A 16,051-nucleotide genomic window follows, 5' to 3' on the forward strand; every position below is an offset into this window, starting at 1 on the left:
GCCGCGGGGGGCGGGGCACCCCAGGGAGGGCTGTTATTGGCTGGGGTGGAGGCGGGCGGAGTCTGTAACCAGGCCCTTCCCAGGGCGCCCTGCGCGCGTGCGGAAGTGGAGCCCGGGGCGGGCCACGTGTCTGTCGATCATGGCCCGGGAGAAGTCGCTGGAGCCGGAGGCGGCGCCGGAGCCCGAAGTGGCGCCGGAGCGATCGTACCAGGAGCTGCTGGGGAACCTGAACCCGATCGCGCGGCCGCTGGCCTCCCGCAGGCTCACCCGCAAGCTCTACAAGTGCATCAAGAAAGGTGGGGCCGGGCCCTGGGGGGGGCCGCGCGCTGGAGAGACCCGCCGCGGGAACGAGACAGAGTCCCGTGCACTGGCCTGGGGGGGGCCGGGGCCGGGGCCGGGGCGGGGGCGCTGGAGAGAGCCGCCGCGGGAACGAGACAGAGTCCCGTGCACTGGCCTGGGGGGGGCCGGGGCCGGGGCGGGGGCGCTGGAGAGAGCCGTCGCGGGAACGAGACAGAGTCCCGTGCACGGGCCTGGGGAGCGGGGCCGGAGGCGGAGCCCCGCGGAGCCCGTGCTGAATCTGATGGCCGCTTATTTCTCTTCCAGCGGCGAAACACAAGCAGATCCGGCGGGGAGTAAAGGAAGTTCAGAAATTCGTCAACAAGGGCGAGAAGGGGTAAGAGCCCAGCAGCCCAGCTGCAGCCACCCCAAAGCTGGGCCCTGCGCTGCTGCGGTATCTGACGGCGAGACAGGCGCTGTCCGGGGCCGAAGGACCAGACCCGTGGGTACTCCGCTCCGACAGCACAGGCCTGTGGCAGCGTCCCGGGTAGGCTGCGTCCCATGGCCGGATATGCTTTGCTGGGGCACCAGCAGTGCTGGCCCTGGCCCCCTTTGTGACCAGTCACCACCTCCTCAGCGCTTCTCGACTGTCACGTTCCGGTTCCCATCTCCCTGTCTACCACTACTGATAAGTCGTCTCTCTCTGCTGTTTCAGGATCATAGTCCTTGCTGGAGACACGCTGCCCATTGAAGTTTATTGCCACATCCCCGTCATGTGTGAAGACAGATCCCTCCCCTACGCTTACATCCCCTCCAAGTCGGTAAGGTCGGGGGGCTCTCAGGGGTTGGGGGAATCTCCCCTTCGTGGGCAGCAAGAGGGCATGAAACATTCCAGCAGGATACCAAGCTGTGACTTAGGTGGTGCCTCCTTCCTCCCCCCCACCCCCCTTTCTCTTTTGGGTGCTAAGAAGCTCTTGCCCAGGGCATAAAACCCAGGTCTCTGCTGCTCCTCCCCCATTCCCAAAGTCAGACTGAACACACGGGTGTCGCTTGGCCTCCTGCACAACTCCCTAAAATCGCCCATTTGAGCTAAGGGATCCCTAGCAGTGACACTCTACGGGCTGTTTGTCATCCTGCTTCAAGAGTGGGGCTGAAGGCGGGACGCTGCCTACCACTGAAGCTGTTATTTTCCCAGAGGTAACACAGCCAGGCAAATGCTTTGAGCTGCCTGGGGTAATACTGTGAAGAGCTTTCACCTTTGTTCCTAAAGCATCCAGTTTTCCCCACTGCAGCCAGGAGATATCGATGTTCTGTTCTCGTCTGGCAGGTCCTTTAAATTGTGCAGGGCTCCCCCTGGGGTTTTTTTTATTTTGCTATTTGGACAATCTTCTCTAAGGGGGTGTCTCCAGCTGGCATCCTTAGGGCTTTAATATTCCTCCGACCTGGCAAGACATTGGCCCTGCTGACTTCATGCCATCCTTGCAGAGTACTGCTGGGCCCCATCAGGCCAGGTGCTGGATGTTTCTGGATCAGTAAGGACAGGCTATGGGAGGAGTAGGGGAAGATAAGAAGTCCCTCTAACGCAGCTGTTCCCAAATGGGGTCGTGCCCTGAGCAGATGGGGCCTGGCAGTCCTTACTGTGCAACGGATGCTGTCTTGCTCTACACAGCGTGACCTCTCCTCTGGTGTGTGCAAGGTCACGGCAGATGGATAATGCCATTTTGTTCTATGAAATGGCATGCTAAGCACAGCATGACCTCACATGCCACACAGCTACAAGGTCACGCTGTGTGGAGGATGTCATTTTGTGCTTCAGAATTAGGTACTCTGTACCCTCTGAGGTCCCAGAAGGAAATAATTCAAATGGGGTTGTCCCACAAAAAGTTTGGGACCCCTTGCTCTAATCTGGGGGGGTGGGAGGGTGAGAGACTGCTCAGTTGTGGGAAGGTTGCTTTACAATTTGTTCAGTCACTTAGGGGTGGGGGTGACTGTAGGGTCAGGGGAGCCATACTTTCCCCTGTGGGGTGGAGTGCAGGGGTCTGCTCTCCTCCACAGAGGAGTGGTAGGATTCCCACTCCCCCCAGTAGGTGGAGGTCACCAGCAGCTTTCCTGGGCATGTCTGATACCCTCTTCCTCTTGTTCAGGATCTGGGAGCAGCTGGAGGCTCAAAGCGCCCAACCTGTGTGATAATGATCAAGCCACATGAGGAGTACCAGGAGGCATATAAGGAGTGTTGGGAGGAGGTTGTGTCTCTTCCTGTTCCCCTGTGAAGGACATGGGGAGTGCCTGCTCTGGAGCTTCTGGAAGGCTGGGCCTGCACTGCCCCAGCAATATTCGGTGGCCTCCGAGGACTTTACAAAATGAAACGTGAGCTGGTCCTGCAGCTACTTGCTGGGTGCTCAGTGTGCGGGAGAGGGGGCTGCATGGACCCTGGGCTTTTTACCTTTAACCAAAAAAAACCTGTTCTGAAATAATTGAGTAGCAGTTGCTGAGGGTGGGGGCAGATGGTGACTGACCTCCCCCTTGAAGGGAGGGGGACAGCAGGCTTACTGGACAGGCTAGCATTCCTGTGGGGGAAGAGTCCATGCCATGAGCAGCAAGTCAGACCTGTTCTGTGGTGGATGAAATAAATGTATTTGTACAGCTGTTTGCTGTGGGTTTTAGTAAAGCAGCTAGGCCAGTGTCGGTGGCACCCTGGCTTTAAGGCTACATCAGAGCATGAGGCCGATGCTCCAGCATCAGCAGGGCTGGGCCTGAAGGCTGGATAATGGGGGAGGAACAGGGATGACTGTGTAGAAGTGACATTGACAGCATAGAAACCACTTTCTTTCTGGCCCACCAGCGTTTGCCCTGGAATAAATAGAGGCCATTCTGGGTGCAGAAGGGGCTGGAGAGGGTTGGTGTCCCATTCAGTTCAGTCCAGCCCAGCCCCAGCTAGGTGGGAACCATTGTGTTTGGGGCCTGTGTTAGGAGGCAAAGTGGAGCCTGGGCTCAGTGAACAAAAGGCTACAGTGAAATTGGCTAAATGAATGTAAGGCAGGACCTGTGCCTAGCTACTGCACCATGCAGTCCCCAACCATGGCACATGGCTGCCTGGTGGCCTCTCTCTGCATCAAAAATATCAGCCTCTTGCAGGATCATGGGGGGGGAGAGGAATTTGGACTCATGTCCTTGGGGACCGCTGCTTATGACCAGTCCCCACAACCCTTGGCTATGCCCAGCCTGCTGAGCGGGGTGGAGATGTATTGAAGTCTCGGACACATTTCTTCTCCCCCCCTTACCACTGGTGGGGAGATGGCTCCAGCATGTGGGGTGTCTGCCAGGCAGTGGGGCTGGGGTCTCAGCGCTGCAGTCAGCCACGCATGATGTGACTGTGCAGCATTGTGACACGTATTGATTCTATCCTAGTTGGTGCAAAAAAAAAAACCCCTCCATCCTTTCCTGCTGTTGCCCCAGTGTGCCCCACCGCAGTGCTGGCTGGGTCTAGGGGCAAACTGGAATGACAACAATTTATGAACCACCCCAGCCTCTGGTTCAGCTGGGTCCAAAGAGCAGCAGAACCCAGGGGTGAGGTACTGACCAACTACTGGGCACCTTGTACCAGGGAGCAGCACTCTCTGCACTCTGAGAAACTGATTACTCTGCTGTTAGCAGCAGGTACTGGCAGCTATCCTGGATGTACAGGCTGGACCCTCACCACTACTGGACTCCATCCTTCACCACCAGGTTTGGGTGATGGGAGACAGGGCTGCAGAGCTACTGCTGTCCTCATGCTCACACTGCAGAGTCAACGCCAGGCTCCCAGCCCAGTCTCTGCTGGCCAGGCCAGCCTTGCCCCAAGAACAGCTCCAGCGCCCCGAGCTCTAGACTAAATCTGCCAGGTATAGCCATGCCCCACTTCTGTACACTCTGCAGCCTTTGATACTGCCTCTGGGGCAGAACCAACGGTGCCCAAGCCAGGGCACTCTCAGGCTGCAGCTACACAAGGCAGTAAAACATTTCTCATTTCTGTACATAGCTCAGTGCAGCTGCAGCGCTCAGATGAACGAAACCCTCAGTCGAGATGCAGCTAGGACAACAGAAGAATTGTTCCATTAACCTAATTCCTGCTGCTCGGGGAGGTAAATTAGGCACAGAAAGACCCGCCATTGCTGTAGAAAGTGCTTATGTTATGGCACCACAGCCCTTGATACCATCTGCTCATCAACAGGGCAGTAGTAGGTACCAGCAGGGAAGTCACCGTGAGCTGGAAGACCCAGGGAGAGGTAGTATTACAATGGCAGCTACAGTGCCTGGGCACCTGCAGGTAACGCCCCTGCAGCCCTAAGCACGCGTGGAAATGCTGTGTGCCTGGAAGCAGGAAAGCCACTGGAGGCTAAGGAAACGATTGCTCTGCACTCAGCAGTGGCAGGCCCAGAAGCCCCAGCTGTACACGCTGCATAAATAATGAAAATATTTGAGGATCAGTGTGTCCCTAGAAAACGTGTTACTTGGGAAAGAGCTGTTCAGGCTAAGAACGCAGCAAAGGGAAAACAGAGGGATTTGTCACAAGACTAATTTTAAGTTAGTCCTGTGAATAAACGCTCAAAGACTAGATCGTCCCGCTTGTAACAAAAAGTGAGTCTGAACAATTACTAAGTATGATGGCTCTGACATGCCAAGCAGCAGAACGTACACAAAAGATGCCGAAAGAAAGGCACAGAGCATGTGACTGAATACCATAGTGAAATCAGCAAGGCAAAAGGTCACAGAAATTAAAATTGGGCGGGGGCAGAAAAATGGAAGCAGAAAACGACGTCAGTGATTTGGAAACCAGCATGGGTAAAAGAAATGGCCAGGATTCAGGCACTTGGTCAATGATTTAAAGCCCATTCAGACTTCAGCTTCAGTGCTGCAATATTTTGCCCCATCTGCAGAGATGCTTCAAAAGGAAGGCTGGGTGCGTCAGGGGACTGACTGGTTGCCAGTCTTTTATGCATCCAGGGGTATGACAGCCGCAGAGAGGCTGTATACACACAGAGCCACTAGGTCTGGCATATTTCACTACTTTCTCTAGTATTGTAGCTTCAAAGTAAAAACTGACCACAAATCACTGATTGCAATACACATAACGAGACTTGAAAAGCATCACCAAGGATACTGAACCCTGAGGGGGGACCCAATCATGCTTCAAAGCTGTGAAAGGCTGTTATAAACAGGACAGGGATCAGTTGTTCTCCATGTCCACTGAAGGTAGGACCACAAGAAATGGCATAATCTGCAGCAAGGGAGATTTAGGTTAGATATTAGGAAAAACTTCCTAACTACGCTTTGTGAGAAGGTTGTGGAATCCCCGGCATTGGAGGGTTTTAAAACCAGGTTGGACAAACACCTGCCAGGAATGGTCCAGATTTACTTGGGCCTGTCTCAATGCAGGGGGCTAGACTTGATGGCCTCAAAGTCCCTTCCAGCCCCACATTTCTCTGATTCTTCGGAATACTCAATTAGCAGCTATAGAACAAACAAAGGACGACTAAGGAGTCTGGGAAAGTGAGGCAAAGCCTGCCCCACTTAAACACAAAGATTGGAGAGAGAGTGGCAAGATGGGCACTGGCCAGTCAAAGCAGCAGCGACCAAAGAGGAGTCACCTTAGATTCAGTGAGTACAGTCAAAGCAAAATCTTACCCTGGAATTGTAAGCATCTGCCATGATACCCAACAACGTGGCCATGACAAGTGAAGTGAGAGCAGACACAAGATGGAAACAAGCCACAAACTGACCATGAGGTGGACCAGCCTTACAGACCAGGGCTTGCCTAAAGAGAGGTTGCAGATGGGGAAGACTGCTGAAATGGCCTCAGGGACAGAGTGAGACACATTAAGTGTTAAAGCAACCTGAAGGTGGTTATATCAGTACTGTATTGTTTATAGTTTAAAGATAACAGTGTTTTAGTTCAGTAAAGAGATCTAAAAGAGGGACCACATGCTATAGAATAAGTTCGCCAGGACGGCTAGCCATGCCACACTCCTGTACGCTTTATCCAGTCATTGGTTTCCCCGGGATCCCTCCGGCTGGGGAAGAACCAAAGGAGCCTAGGACAGGGTAGTCACAGTAGAACGTTTGTTACCTGGTTCTGTTTAGAATAAAGGGTTTATCTCAACACTGGTCTGCTTGTCATAAAGCTGCTACCCCACCCCCAGACTTAGTGTCCTGGAGCCCCTATGTGCCCCCTCCCATTCTGTCTCCTTACACCCCCTCTACATGCCCCGCACCTCACCCCTCCATTTTTCAGATCTAACAGCAGCTCTTCCCCCTCACTTCTGTGCCCTATTTCATAGGCTGATGCAGGGAAGGCGGGAGAACAGTCCCAGAGGGACAGCTAGCCCCAGCCCCCACATCAGAAAGCAGGCCCCCTCTTACAGTGGGGTTCATGTCATCTTTGGCCCCAAGCTGCTAAGGACCCAGCCCTCCTTTCTCCCAAGGCGCTCAGAGAGCAAGGGGGAAAGACTAACAGGCTTTATTTTCTGGAATTTATAAAATGGCTCCAGGCAGCTCCCGCTTTAATATTTACAATGCAAAAAATATCAGTAAATGCACAAGGGACTGTACAGCATGGCCATTGCACTGGCAGAGGGCTAGGAATGCTCCCGTAGCCATGTCTGAGGCCAGGAGGGGTTCTGCCTATTACTGAGCAGAAAGACAGCTGCCCAGCAGGCCAGACCAACAGGATGGGAGCACAGAGTGAGCAGGGCAGCGTAAGCTAGATCACTAGGAGAGCACACACTGAGGCCTCCCGCAGCTCACCGCAGCAAGCACGTCACACTGCTGCTCTGTCCATTTCAGCTCCCTTTCTCAGGCGGCGGTCAGGCTCAGGTCCACTGCTCTGGACTTTGCCCTAGCTCTGCAGGAGGAAGGGACCCCAATGGGGCTGCAGTGGACAGAGCTGCTCTCAGACCCACAGCCTAAGAGGCAGCCCACGCCCTGCTGTGGGCAGCACCACCGCCTCTCGCACTGCGAGGGTCGGACAGGCCACCTAAGGGGAAGAGCAGTGACCTGTTGCCACAGCCCTTCCAACCGCACCAGCGTCAGAAGATGATGCGCTTCCCATCAGCCGGGTTCTGCTCCATGGGGCAGTAGGGACACTTCAGCCTGAGGAGAGGTCCAGAGACAAAGGCATCAGGTGGGAAGGCCGGGGAACACAGAGAAAATGGTAGAGCTCTGGGGCACTGCAGGGCCGACGGCAGGAGAAGTCTGCCCCTCCCGTCACAGCCCAGTCCCCAAGGCTCAGTCTAAGGAAGGCCTGGCATCGCCCAGGGGCACAGGTTGGCCATGGGCAGGCAGCAGCATTGCTTGTGCACCCTACTTCCCAGCACCAGAGATAACAAGCCCTGCTTATCAGCATCCACGGCACCCAGCCCCTTCAGGCTCACTGCTACCTGCAGCACCCAGCTGCAGGAGAGCAGGGGGCTGGGGAAGGTGATCTGGCCCAGACTAGCACAAGGCCAGCCAGGAACCCTGGCGGTACAGGGCACAGGCCAAGGGATCTTCAGAGCACTCACACTCCCAAGGCACCAGGCTGCATCACACAAAGTGATGCCAGGCGAAGGCCCAGCCTGCGGGACGGGGGCTGCAGGGCAGAGGTGGGTCAGGGTCCACGGCGTGAGCATCAAGAAACCAAACTTACTTCCCCCCATTGATGAGCTTGTTGAGTGCGTCCCGGGAGATGACATGCCCGCAGATGAGTTTGATAGGCGGATTGGAGTCAGTTGTCTGCTGGCGAAGGATGGGGCAGGCAAACACTGAGTGGTACCAGCACTTCATGCCCAGCTCAATTTCAATCTGCCAAGAGAGCACAGGGAGGTCAGCCCCACTGCCCCACCCCACCCCGCCGCCCCACGAGATGGCACTTACAGGCAGCTCGTCCTTGTGGCTCCAGACACCTGTGCACTGTCTCTGCTCAATCACCGCCTTGATGTTCATCAGCACGGGCAGCGCCACACATCCGGACGCAAAGCTGCATGAGAGGGAGACGCCTTAGAACTTGGTGGTACTGCTAAGGGGGGCCCTGCAGGCCCTGGCCTGGGGCTTACCTGACACTGAGAGGGGATTCCACCGAGAGTCCCAGCAAGGCACAGGCGTCGCGGGTGAAGGTCTCGCAGATCTCTGTCCAGTGCCGGGCATCCAGCAGGTGGCAGTACGGGGAGTTCTCAATGCCCAGAGGCAGGTACACCAGGCTGCCCATCATGACCTGGATCTCTGAACAAAACAACACCCTGGTTGGCCTCAAGAAGCAACATGGCCACAGCCCCCCACCCTGTCCTGCCAGTGCCTCCAGTACGGGGCTAGTGATGGGGCCCCCTGTAGCCTGGGAACGGGGCTACCCAGCGGACAGTTCCGTGCCCCACTCGGGAGGCCAGTGGCAGGGCCCCACCTGGCACAGTCTCACCTCGCTGGTGCAGGCGGGCAAAGGGCTGGAAGTGGCGAGCGTAGCTCAGGGCCTCCAGCTGCTTGTCAGGGCCGCCAGCCAGGAGCCGGATGAAGTGGAGACGATGCAGCTTGAATTCCAGGGAGCTGTTCAGCTCCAGCAGATGCTGCCTGTTTGAGATTGCCCAGCTGGATAGGAAAGAACAGAGGGCAGCTAAGTCTTGACTGTCCGGGGAAGGTGGGCCAGGACAGCCAGGAAGTTCTCGCTGATGCCCAACCTGACAAGAGGAGGGTGGGGTTGTTCCCTTTCCTGGAGATTGTTCTGTGTGAAATGCCCCTGGCCGGGCTGGCCTAGAGGGCTCCTTTCCCTCCAGTGTCTGTAATTCCAGGGACTACCCAGGTAGCACCAGAGTCAGCTGGGGTGAAAAAAGGAACGTAAGTGGCTCATGGGCAAGAGGGTGCGTGTCAGGCCCTGCAGATGGCGCTGCCCCAGGAGGGCTGGTTGGGGTGTTAAGGAGCATTGTGCTTGTAGGCCTCATTATGACTGGGATGCAAGGTGCTAGGAGCATGGTCCAGCAGGCAGGGTGAGTGCAATCATCACATGTTAGCTGGGGTGCACCGTGCTCCCCCTTGACCAGCCAAAGCACCTCATACCCCAACCCAGACTCGGTGCATGAGTCAAGCAGAAGGGGAGGGGCCACTTTCAGTAAGGATGCAGAGGCTGTGGGCAAGGAGGAGCACTGGGATGCTCAGCGCTCCCAGATGATTGGTTCTTACTCCAGAGCTGGACGCAGGTCCTGCTTGTGCAGCGCTTCCAGGATCCGGTTCAGCTCCAAGAACGGCTGCTTGAAGTCCAAGTCCACATTCAGGGTGGACTCCTGTGGAGAATGAGAGCCAGTGGTCACATCCCACCAGCCTCTTGGGGAGGGCGGCATACAGCAGGCAGCACCGGGGCAGAGGGGTGGTGCCAGGAGAGGCTCCCCAGCCAGAGATGGGCGAGATTTCCTACCCTGCATGATGGAGAGAGGCCCTCCTCCTTGGAGCACAGAACACATGCAGGGGAGCAGCAGACTTGGCAGCCGCAATTCGGTCCCTGCAGAGCTGGGGAGGGCCTCATACCAACGGGCCTGGGTCAGGTAGAGGTGCTGGCCTGGAGCGAACCTTGCCAGTGGTGAATGCTGAGTAAGGCCCACTCACCAGAGAGCAGGCCCACAACATTGCTGGTGCCCCCTGCCCCAGGGAGGCCACAACCCTCCCTCACACAATGCTGCTGTGTGGCAAGCTAGCACCAGTGTCGTGACCGGCAGCCCTGGTACCTGGGACAGCTCCTCTGCCACGCTCAGCATGCCCTGCTGGTACAAGTGCTCCACAATCGCCATCTGCAGAATCTGCTGCTGCTGCTGCTTCTCCCGCGACTCCCACACCGAATCCGAGACCACGCTGCAGAGCTCGGCATCGAAGTTCTGGGAAATGAATGAGAGGAGTCAGTGGTGCCCCTGAGAATGAGGGGATGCCCCCCCATCTATCACCTTCCGGCCTGATCACATGCTCACAAACAAACCCCCTGCAGCTTCCTGCAAAGCCACCCCACAACAGCACGCTCCCACCCAAACCACTACAGCCCCTGCACTGAGCTGCATTCAATTGGCTGACTGGATCACAGCCTCAGAGCCAAAACATCTCATTTCTGGGTGGCATAGTAGTAGAAGGTCGTGACACTCTGTACTTCAAAGCAGCACCCTGGACCCCCCATATACACCCCATCATATAAGTATGATCTATTTCATACAAAGTATGTCATGTAAGGAATCATATGAAAGCTCATGATCCGCAGAAACCCATTGTTCTGTCCAAATATGTATGCCGTTATTGTGTATGAAGTTGTGAGATTTTGCTATATGGTTTTTACTGAAATATGTTGCTAGTTCTCTAGTGACAACAAAGGAGGTGATCCCCACCCAGGAGGGTGTTAAGTGTCCATTAAACAGCAGAGGAGTTGTAAACAAGGGATTTACAATGCAGTAAGAGGGCTGCACAAGCATCGCACAAAGAGGGATTGCTCAACTCTGTGATTCAGCAAAGCCCACCTGGGCTAATGTTTTCCAGGCACATGGACTGAGGATATAAAATAGAGGACAGTGGACTCATGCTTTGGCCTTTCTCCTCCCCCACCTATGCTGGAAGCAACAAGAACACTGGGAAGACAAAGACTTGAACTGAGGAGACTGGTACCAGGCTTAAAGAGGAAGCCTATGTATTAAGAACTATAACCTACTTGCAACATCCAGTGGGGTGAGAAAAACTGCTTGATCCAAATACTGCCTAATGTGATAAGGTTTAAGATTTAGACTGCACACTTATCTTTTATTTCCTTTGGTAACTATCTCTGACCTTTTGTGGCTACCACTTCTAATCACTTAAAATCTCTCTGTAGTTAATAAATCTGTTTTATATTTTACCTAAAGCAGTGTGTTTCAACTGAAGTGCTTCGTAAATCTCAGCTCAGTTTACAAAGGCTAGTGACTGTCCTCTCCACATCGAGGGAGGGGCAGACTGGGTAATAAACATACACTGGTCAGGCTTCTAATCAGGGCAAGATGGAACAGCTTTGGGGTGCAAGGCTGGGAGCTTGGAAGATTTGCTGATTCATGAGTGGTTCAGGGAGCATTCATGCAATTTAGCTAGGCGTGGTGACCACATACTGTTAGGGTACTGAGTGATAACAGCACCTGAAGGGGTTTGCTGCTTTTCACTAGCAAAGCATTGTGAGAGACAGCCCAGTTTGGAGAGCTAAGGGGGCACAGCAGTACCCCAGTTCCAAGTTGTACCCTGGGGAGTCCTTCACAGAGGTGAAACGTGAGCTCCTTAGGGCCAAGAACACATCAGCACAGGAGGGCCCCGATCCTGACTGCAGCACATAAAACAGGCATGAACCCACAGGAGCAGGAGGCACTCAGGACCACAGAAAGCCCAACACCATGAGAACTGGCTCCCACCATGATGCCACTGGGCACCAGCAGATGAGGGAGACCTTGGGGGATATCTTCTCCCCATACTCCAGCCTGCAGAGGGCCAAAGAACCAATGGGAGTGAAAGCCATCACTAAGGCAGGAATTCCCATCTGGGCCCCCAGGTCCAACCCCTGGATTCTAGACAAAAGGGGGTACTCACCCTATCGATGGCTTTGCCCACCCTGGAGACACTGCTGTGAATATCTTTATGGTCCGAGGCCAGTTTCTGCACCGTGTCCTTGATCTTTCGACAGCACTGGGCCATCATCAGGGAGAGTGTGGCAGACAGCGGTGCCCCCTGCAGGGCTGCAGCAGAAAGGGTCTTCAGACCTAGCTGCGGGGACTAGCCAGGAGCCTATTCCAGGAAGTGCAAGTCCCTTACTGCCAAGGCTTTGCACCAGAAAAGCAGCAGCTTTGAGCTACATCTGCCAAACACTGCACCATGCACCAGAACTCCCCCTCCCCCGCCAGAACAATAAGCCACTAGGCTAGGCTTCAGTGTGACTTCTGTTTAACTAAGCACCACTCTAATCCACCATGAAGTTTGGGCAACTGCTCCCCGCTGCAGGACTGGGGTCAGGAGCAGCCTGAGCGTCCGGGGGCAGATAACGCAGAACTGATTGGGAGCAGCTGGAAACGGCTGGTGCAGCCGAGGACTTTGACTAGTGCTGGTCTAGAGCAACAGCCTCAGATACTCAGTATCACCCTCTGCAGGCAGATGCCTCACAAGCTCACGCCCTGACAGAAAGCTCTGCCAGGATTTCACCCCCCAAGAGCAGGTGTGTCCCCGCACTGGCCTACAGCCACCCCAGCCAGAAGTCTCCATCCATAGATCTGTGGTCAGTGACCACCCCACCTGGACCCGGCGCTCTGCCCCTGAGCACCATGCTATGGTTTGGGAACAGGCCCGGCTGCAGGAGGAGCACAGTGCTGCGTCACGGCCTCACTCTGGCGGGCTGGGTGGTACCTGTGCTGCTGAGCTCCTGGCGCAGTTGGCTCACGTAACAGAGCAGCTCCTCCAGGCTCCGCTCGCAGTGCTGCCCGTAGCTCAGGAACTTGTGCAGCACTTTGTCCAGCTCTCGCTCCACAAAGGCGCACAGCTCCATCATCCGACGGACCCTACAGGGAGAAGCACAACACACAGGCGCACAGCTCCATCATCCGATGGACCCCACAGGGAGACATCCCACAGACCCTACAGAGGGAAGCACACCGCACAGGCGCACTGCTCCATCATCCAACGGACCCCATGGGGGGGAGCGCACGGCGCAGGCACGAGGCTCCATCATCCGACGGACCCACGGGGGGGGGGGGGAGCGCATGGCGCAGGGCTCCATCATCCGACGGACCCACGGGGGGGAAGCGCACGGCGCAGGGCTCCATCATCCGACGGACCCACGGGGGGGAAGCGCACGGCGCAGGGCTCCATCATCCGACGGACCCCACGGGGGGGGGGGGAGCGCACGGTGCAGGGCTCCATCATCCGACGGACCCACGGGGGGGAAGCGCACGGCGCAGGGCTCCATCATCCGACGGACCCCACGGGGGGGGGGGGTGGGAAGCGCATGGTGCAGGGCTCCATCATCCGACGGACCCACGGGGGGGAAGCGCACGGCGCAGGGCTCCATCATCCGACGGACCCACGGGGGGGAAGCGCACGGCGCAGGGCTCCATCATCCGACGGACCCCACGGGGGGGAAGCGCACGGCGCAGGGCTCCATCATCCGACGGACCCCACGGGGGGGGGGGGGGAGCACATGGTGCAGGGCTCCATCATCCGACGGACCCATGGGGGGGGGGGGGAGCGCACGGCGCAGGCTCCATCATCCAACGGACCCCACGGGGGGGGCGGGAAGCTCACGGCGCAGGCGCGAGGCTCCATCATCCGACGGACCCGTGGGGGGGGGGGGGAGCGCACGGCACAGGCGCGAGGCTCCATCATCCAACGGACCCCACCGGGGGGGGCGGGAAGCTCACGGCGCAGGCGCAGGCGCGAGGCTCCATCATCCGACGGACCCGTGGGGGGGGGAGCGCACGGCGCAGGCGCGAGGCTCCATCATCCAACGGACCCCACGGGGGGGGGGGGGGCGGGAAGCTCACGGCGCAGGCGCAGGCGCGAGGCTCCATCATCCGACGGACCCACGGGGGGGGGGGGAAGCACACGGCGCAGGCGCGAGGCTCCATCATCCGACGGAGCCTACGGGGGGAAGCAAACCACCACCAAGCGCGCGCCCCCCCGCCGCCGGCCCCCACTGCCAGGCCCCCGTCAGCACGCGCTGCCCCGCCCAGACCCCGCCGAGCGGGGGGCTCCAGCGCCCAGGCCCGCCGGGCCCGGCCCGCTCCGCTCACCCGGCGCCTGGGCAGCTTCAGCGCTTCCGGCAGCTGCCGAGTGCGGGGGCCGGACTGTCCCACTGCGCGGCGGGATCCCCCTCCCCGGGAGGCGCGCAGTGGTAGGTTCCTACGGCAGCCGGCGTGGGAGGGGGCGAGACTGGCCCATTCCTACGGGAGGGGCTCACCTAGCGACCGGCCCTCTGTCTCCCGAGCTTGGTACCGCCCGTCCACAGTGCGGGCAAACCATCCTCGCCGGGCGGGGGGAAGGGGACGGCGCTGGAACGTACCATGTCCCGGGTGTTTAACCCGACAGTCCGGGCGCCCAAGCTGCCGCGCAGCGCACGGCTCCTGGCGGGGGCGGGCAAGGGGTGGAGGGAACGGTGCCGGGGGGGGGTCAGTCCTGGGGGCAGGGAACGGTGCCGGGGGGGTTCAGTGTTGGGGGGAGGGAACGGTGCCGAGGGGGGGTCAGTGCTGGGGGGGTGGGTTCAGTCCTGGGGGCAGGGAACGGTGCCGGGGGGTTCAGTGTTGGGGGGAGGGAACGGTGCCAAGGGGGGGTCAGTGCTGGGGGGGTGGGTTCAGTCCTGGGGGCAGGGAATGGTGCCAGGGGGGGTCAGTGCTGGGGGCAGGGAACCGTGCCGGGTGGGGTCAATGTTGGGGGGAGGGAATGGTGCTGGTGGGGGGGGGTCAGTACTGCGGGGGGGGGGTTCAGTCCTGGGGGCAGGGAATGGTGCCGGGGGGTTCAGTGTTGGGGGGAGGGAACGGTGCCGAGGGGGGGTCAGTGCTGGGGGGGTGGGTTCAGTCCTGGGGGCAGGGAACGGTGCCGGGGGGTTCAGTGTTGGGGGGAGGGAACGGTGCCGGGGGGGTCAGTGCTGGGGGCAGGGAACCGTGCCGGGTGGGTCAATGTTGGGGGGAGGGAATGGTGCTGGTGGGGGGGGGTCAGTACTGCGGGGGGGGGTTCAGTCCTGGGGGCAGGGAATGGTGCCAGGGGGGGTCAGTACTGCGGGGGGGGGGGGTTCAGTCCTGGGGGCAGGGAACGGTGCCGGGGGGGTTCAGTGTTGGGGGGAGGGAACGGTGCCGAGGGGGGGTCAGTGCTGGGGGGGTGGGTTCAGTCCTGGGGGCAGGGAATGGTGCCGGGGGGTTCAGTGTTGGGGGGAGGGAACGGTGCCGAGGGGGAGTCAGTGCTGGGGGGGTGGGTTCAGTCCTGGGGGCAGGGAATGGTGCCAGGGGGGGTCAGTGCTGGGGGCAGGGAACCGTGCCGGGTGGGGTCAATGTTGGGGGGAGGGAATGGTGCTGGTGGGGGGGGGGGTCAGTACTGCGGGGGGTGGGGTTCAGTCCTGGGGGCAGGGAATGGTGCCGGGGGTTCAGTGTTGGGGGGAGGGAACGGTGCCGAGGGGGGGTCAGTCCTGGGGGGGTGGGTTCAGTCCTCGGGGCAGGGAACGGTGCCGGGGGGGTCAGTGCTGGGGGCAGGGAACCGTGCCGGGTGGGTCAATGTTGGGGGGAGGGAATGGTGCCGGTGGGGGGGGTGGTCAGTGCTGGAGGGGGGGGTTTCAGTCCTGGGGGCAGGGAATGGTGCCGGGGTGGGGGGGTTCAGTGTTGGGGGGAGGGAACAGGGGAGGGGAGGGGTCAGTGCTGGGGGGAGGGTATCAAGGCCCAGACCAGCTCTGCTCCTGTGGAGGGAACAAAACCTGGTGGGTCAGCAACCTGGCAGGGAACCCATAATACCATTTGTGATCTCCTGCCCTTCGTCCTGGCCCCACCAGCCCCAAGGGCCTGGAGTGGGCGTCCCTGCCCCCCGCCTCACGCCCACAGCACAGGTGCTGCAGCTGCACTCTGGGGCTCCCGCCTCGTGCCAGGCCCTGGGGAAGGGTGAGACAGTGACCAGCGTTCCCTGGGCCCACGTGAACACAGGAGCTGGTAAGGGGCCCAGGATTCTGCAGTGGGCCCAGCCCTCAGCTCAGAGCTTTGGGCTGCCAGGCCAGTCCAAGGAAGCACTTCTGGCTCCTCTGGAGGCATGCACACCTTGAGCAGTG

The 16,051-nt window shown here is 58.7% G+C and overlaps 2 protein-coding genes across 7 annotated transcripts; one reads left to right on the plus strand and one right to left on the minus strand.

The window, feature by feature from the left end:
• The first annotated feature begins 65 nt into the window (after window positions 1-65).
• Window positions 66-2,922, plus strand: NHP2 (NHP2 ribonucleoprotein). The gene is made up of 4 exons (XM_037906857.2): window positions 66-296; window positions 604-673; window positions 992-1,097; window positions 2,421-2,922. Exons 1-4 carry the CDS (start codon window positions 140-142, stop codon window positions 2,544-2,546), a joined length of 459 nt encoding a protein of 152 aa, XP_037762785.1. The 5' UTR covers window positions 66-139; the 3' UTR covers window positions 2,547-2,922.
• Window positions 2,923-6,756: 3,834 nt separating this feature from the next.
• Window positions 6,757-14,366, minus strand: RMND5B (required for meiotic nuclear division 5 homolog B). Of its 6 annotated transcripts, none has more exons than XM_037906852.2 (10): window positions 14,207-14,366; window positions 12,658-12,809; window positions 11,851-11,996; window positions 9,996-10,142; window positions 9,457-9,557; window positions 8,702-8,868; window positions 8,346-8,511; window positions 8,167-8,269; window positions 7,940-8,094; window positions 6,757-7,404 (listed from the first exon to the last, which is right to left on the minus strand). In XM_037906852.2, exons 1-10 carry the CDS (start codon window positions 14,266-14,268, stop codon window positions 7,341-7,343), a joined length of 1,263 nt encoding a protein of 420 aa, XP_037762780.1. In that variant the 5' UTR covers window positions 14,269-14,366; the 3' UTR covers window positions 6,757-7,340. The 6 variants fall into 6 exon arrangements, with proteins under 6 accessions (XP_037762780.1, XP_037762779.1, XP_043376716.1 ...); XM_037906851.2 differs by having other exon boundaries at window positions 8,687-8,868; window positions 14,207-14,341; XM_043520781.1 differs by lacking the exon at window positions 14,207-14,366 and adding an exon at window positions 14,040-14,195.
• Between the last annotated feature and the right edge of the window lie 1,685 nt (window positions 14,367-16,051).

The sequence above is a fragment of the Chelonia mydas genome, chromosome 8 (assembly GCF_015237465.2).
Source record: "Chelonia mydas isolate rCheMyd1 chromosome 8, rCheMyd1.pri.v2, whole genome shotgun sequence".
Lineage (NCBI taxonomy): Eukaryota > Metazoa > Chordata > Testudines > Cheloniidae > Chelonia > Chelonia mydas.

Bases quoted from the DNA above. Each gene is read 5' to 3' on its own strand.
- NHP2 (XM_037906857.2), top strand. From the start codon at position 140: ATGGCCCGGGAGAAGTCGCTGGAGCCGGAGGCGGCGCCGGAGCCCGAA. The intron at 674-991 runs GTAAGAGCCCAG...CTGCTGTTTCAG, and splicing joins GTCAACAAGGGCGAGAAGGG to GATCATAGTCCTTGCTGGAG. The intron at 1,098-2,420 runs GTAAGGTCGGGG...CCTCTTGTTCAG, and splicing joins CTTACATCCCCTCCAAGTCG to GATCTGGGAGCAGCTGGAGG.
- RMND5B (XM_043520780.1), bottom strand. From the start codon at position 14,268: ATGGTTTGCCCGCACTGTGGACGGGCGGTACCAAGCTCGGGAGACAGA. The intron at 8,512-8,701 runs GTGAGACTGTGC...TGTTTTGTTCAG, and splicing joins TGCCCGCCTGCACCAGCGAG to AGATCCAGGTCATGATGGGC. The intron at 8,270-8,345 runs GTAAGCCCCAGG...CCTCTCATGCAG, and splicing joins GAATCCCCTCTCAGTGTCAG to CTTTGCGTCCGGATGTGTGG.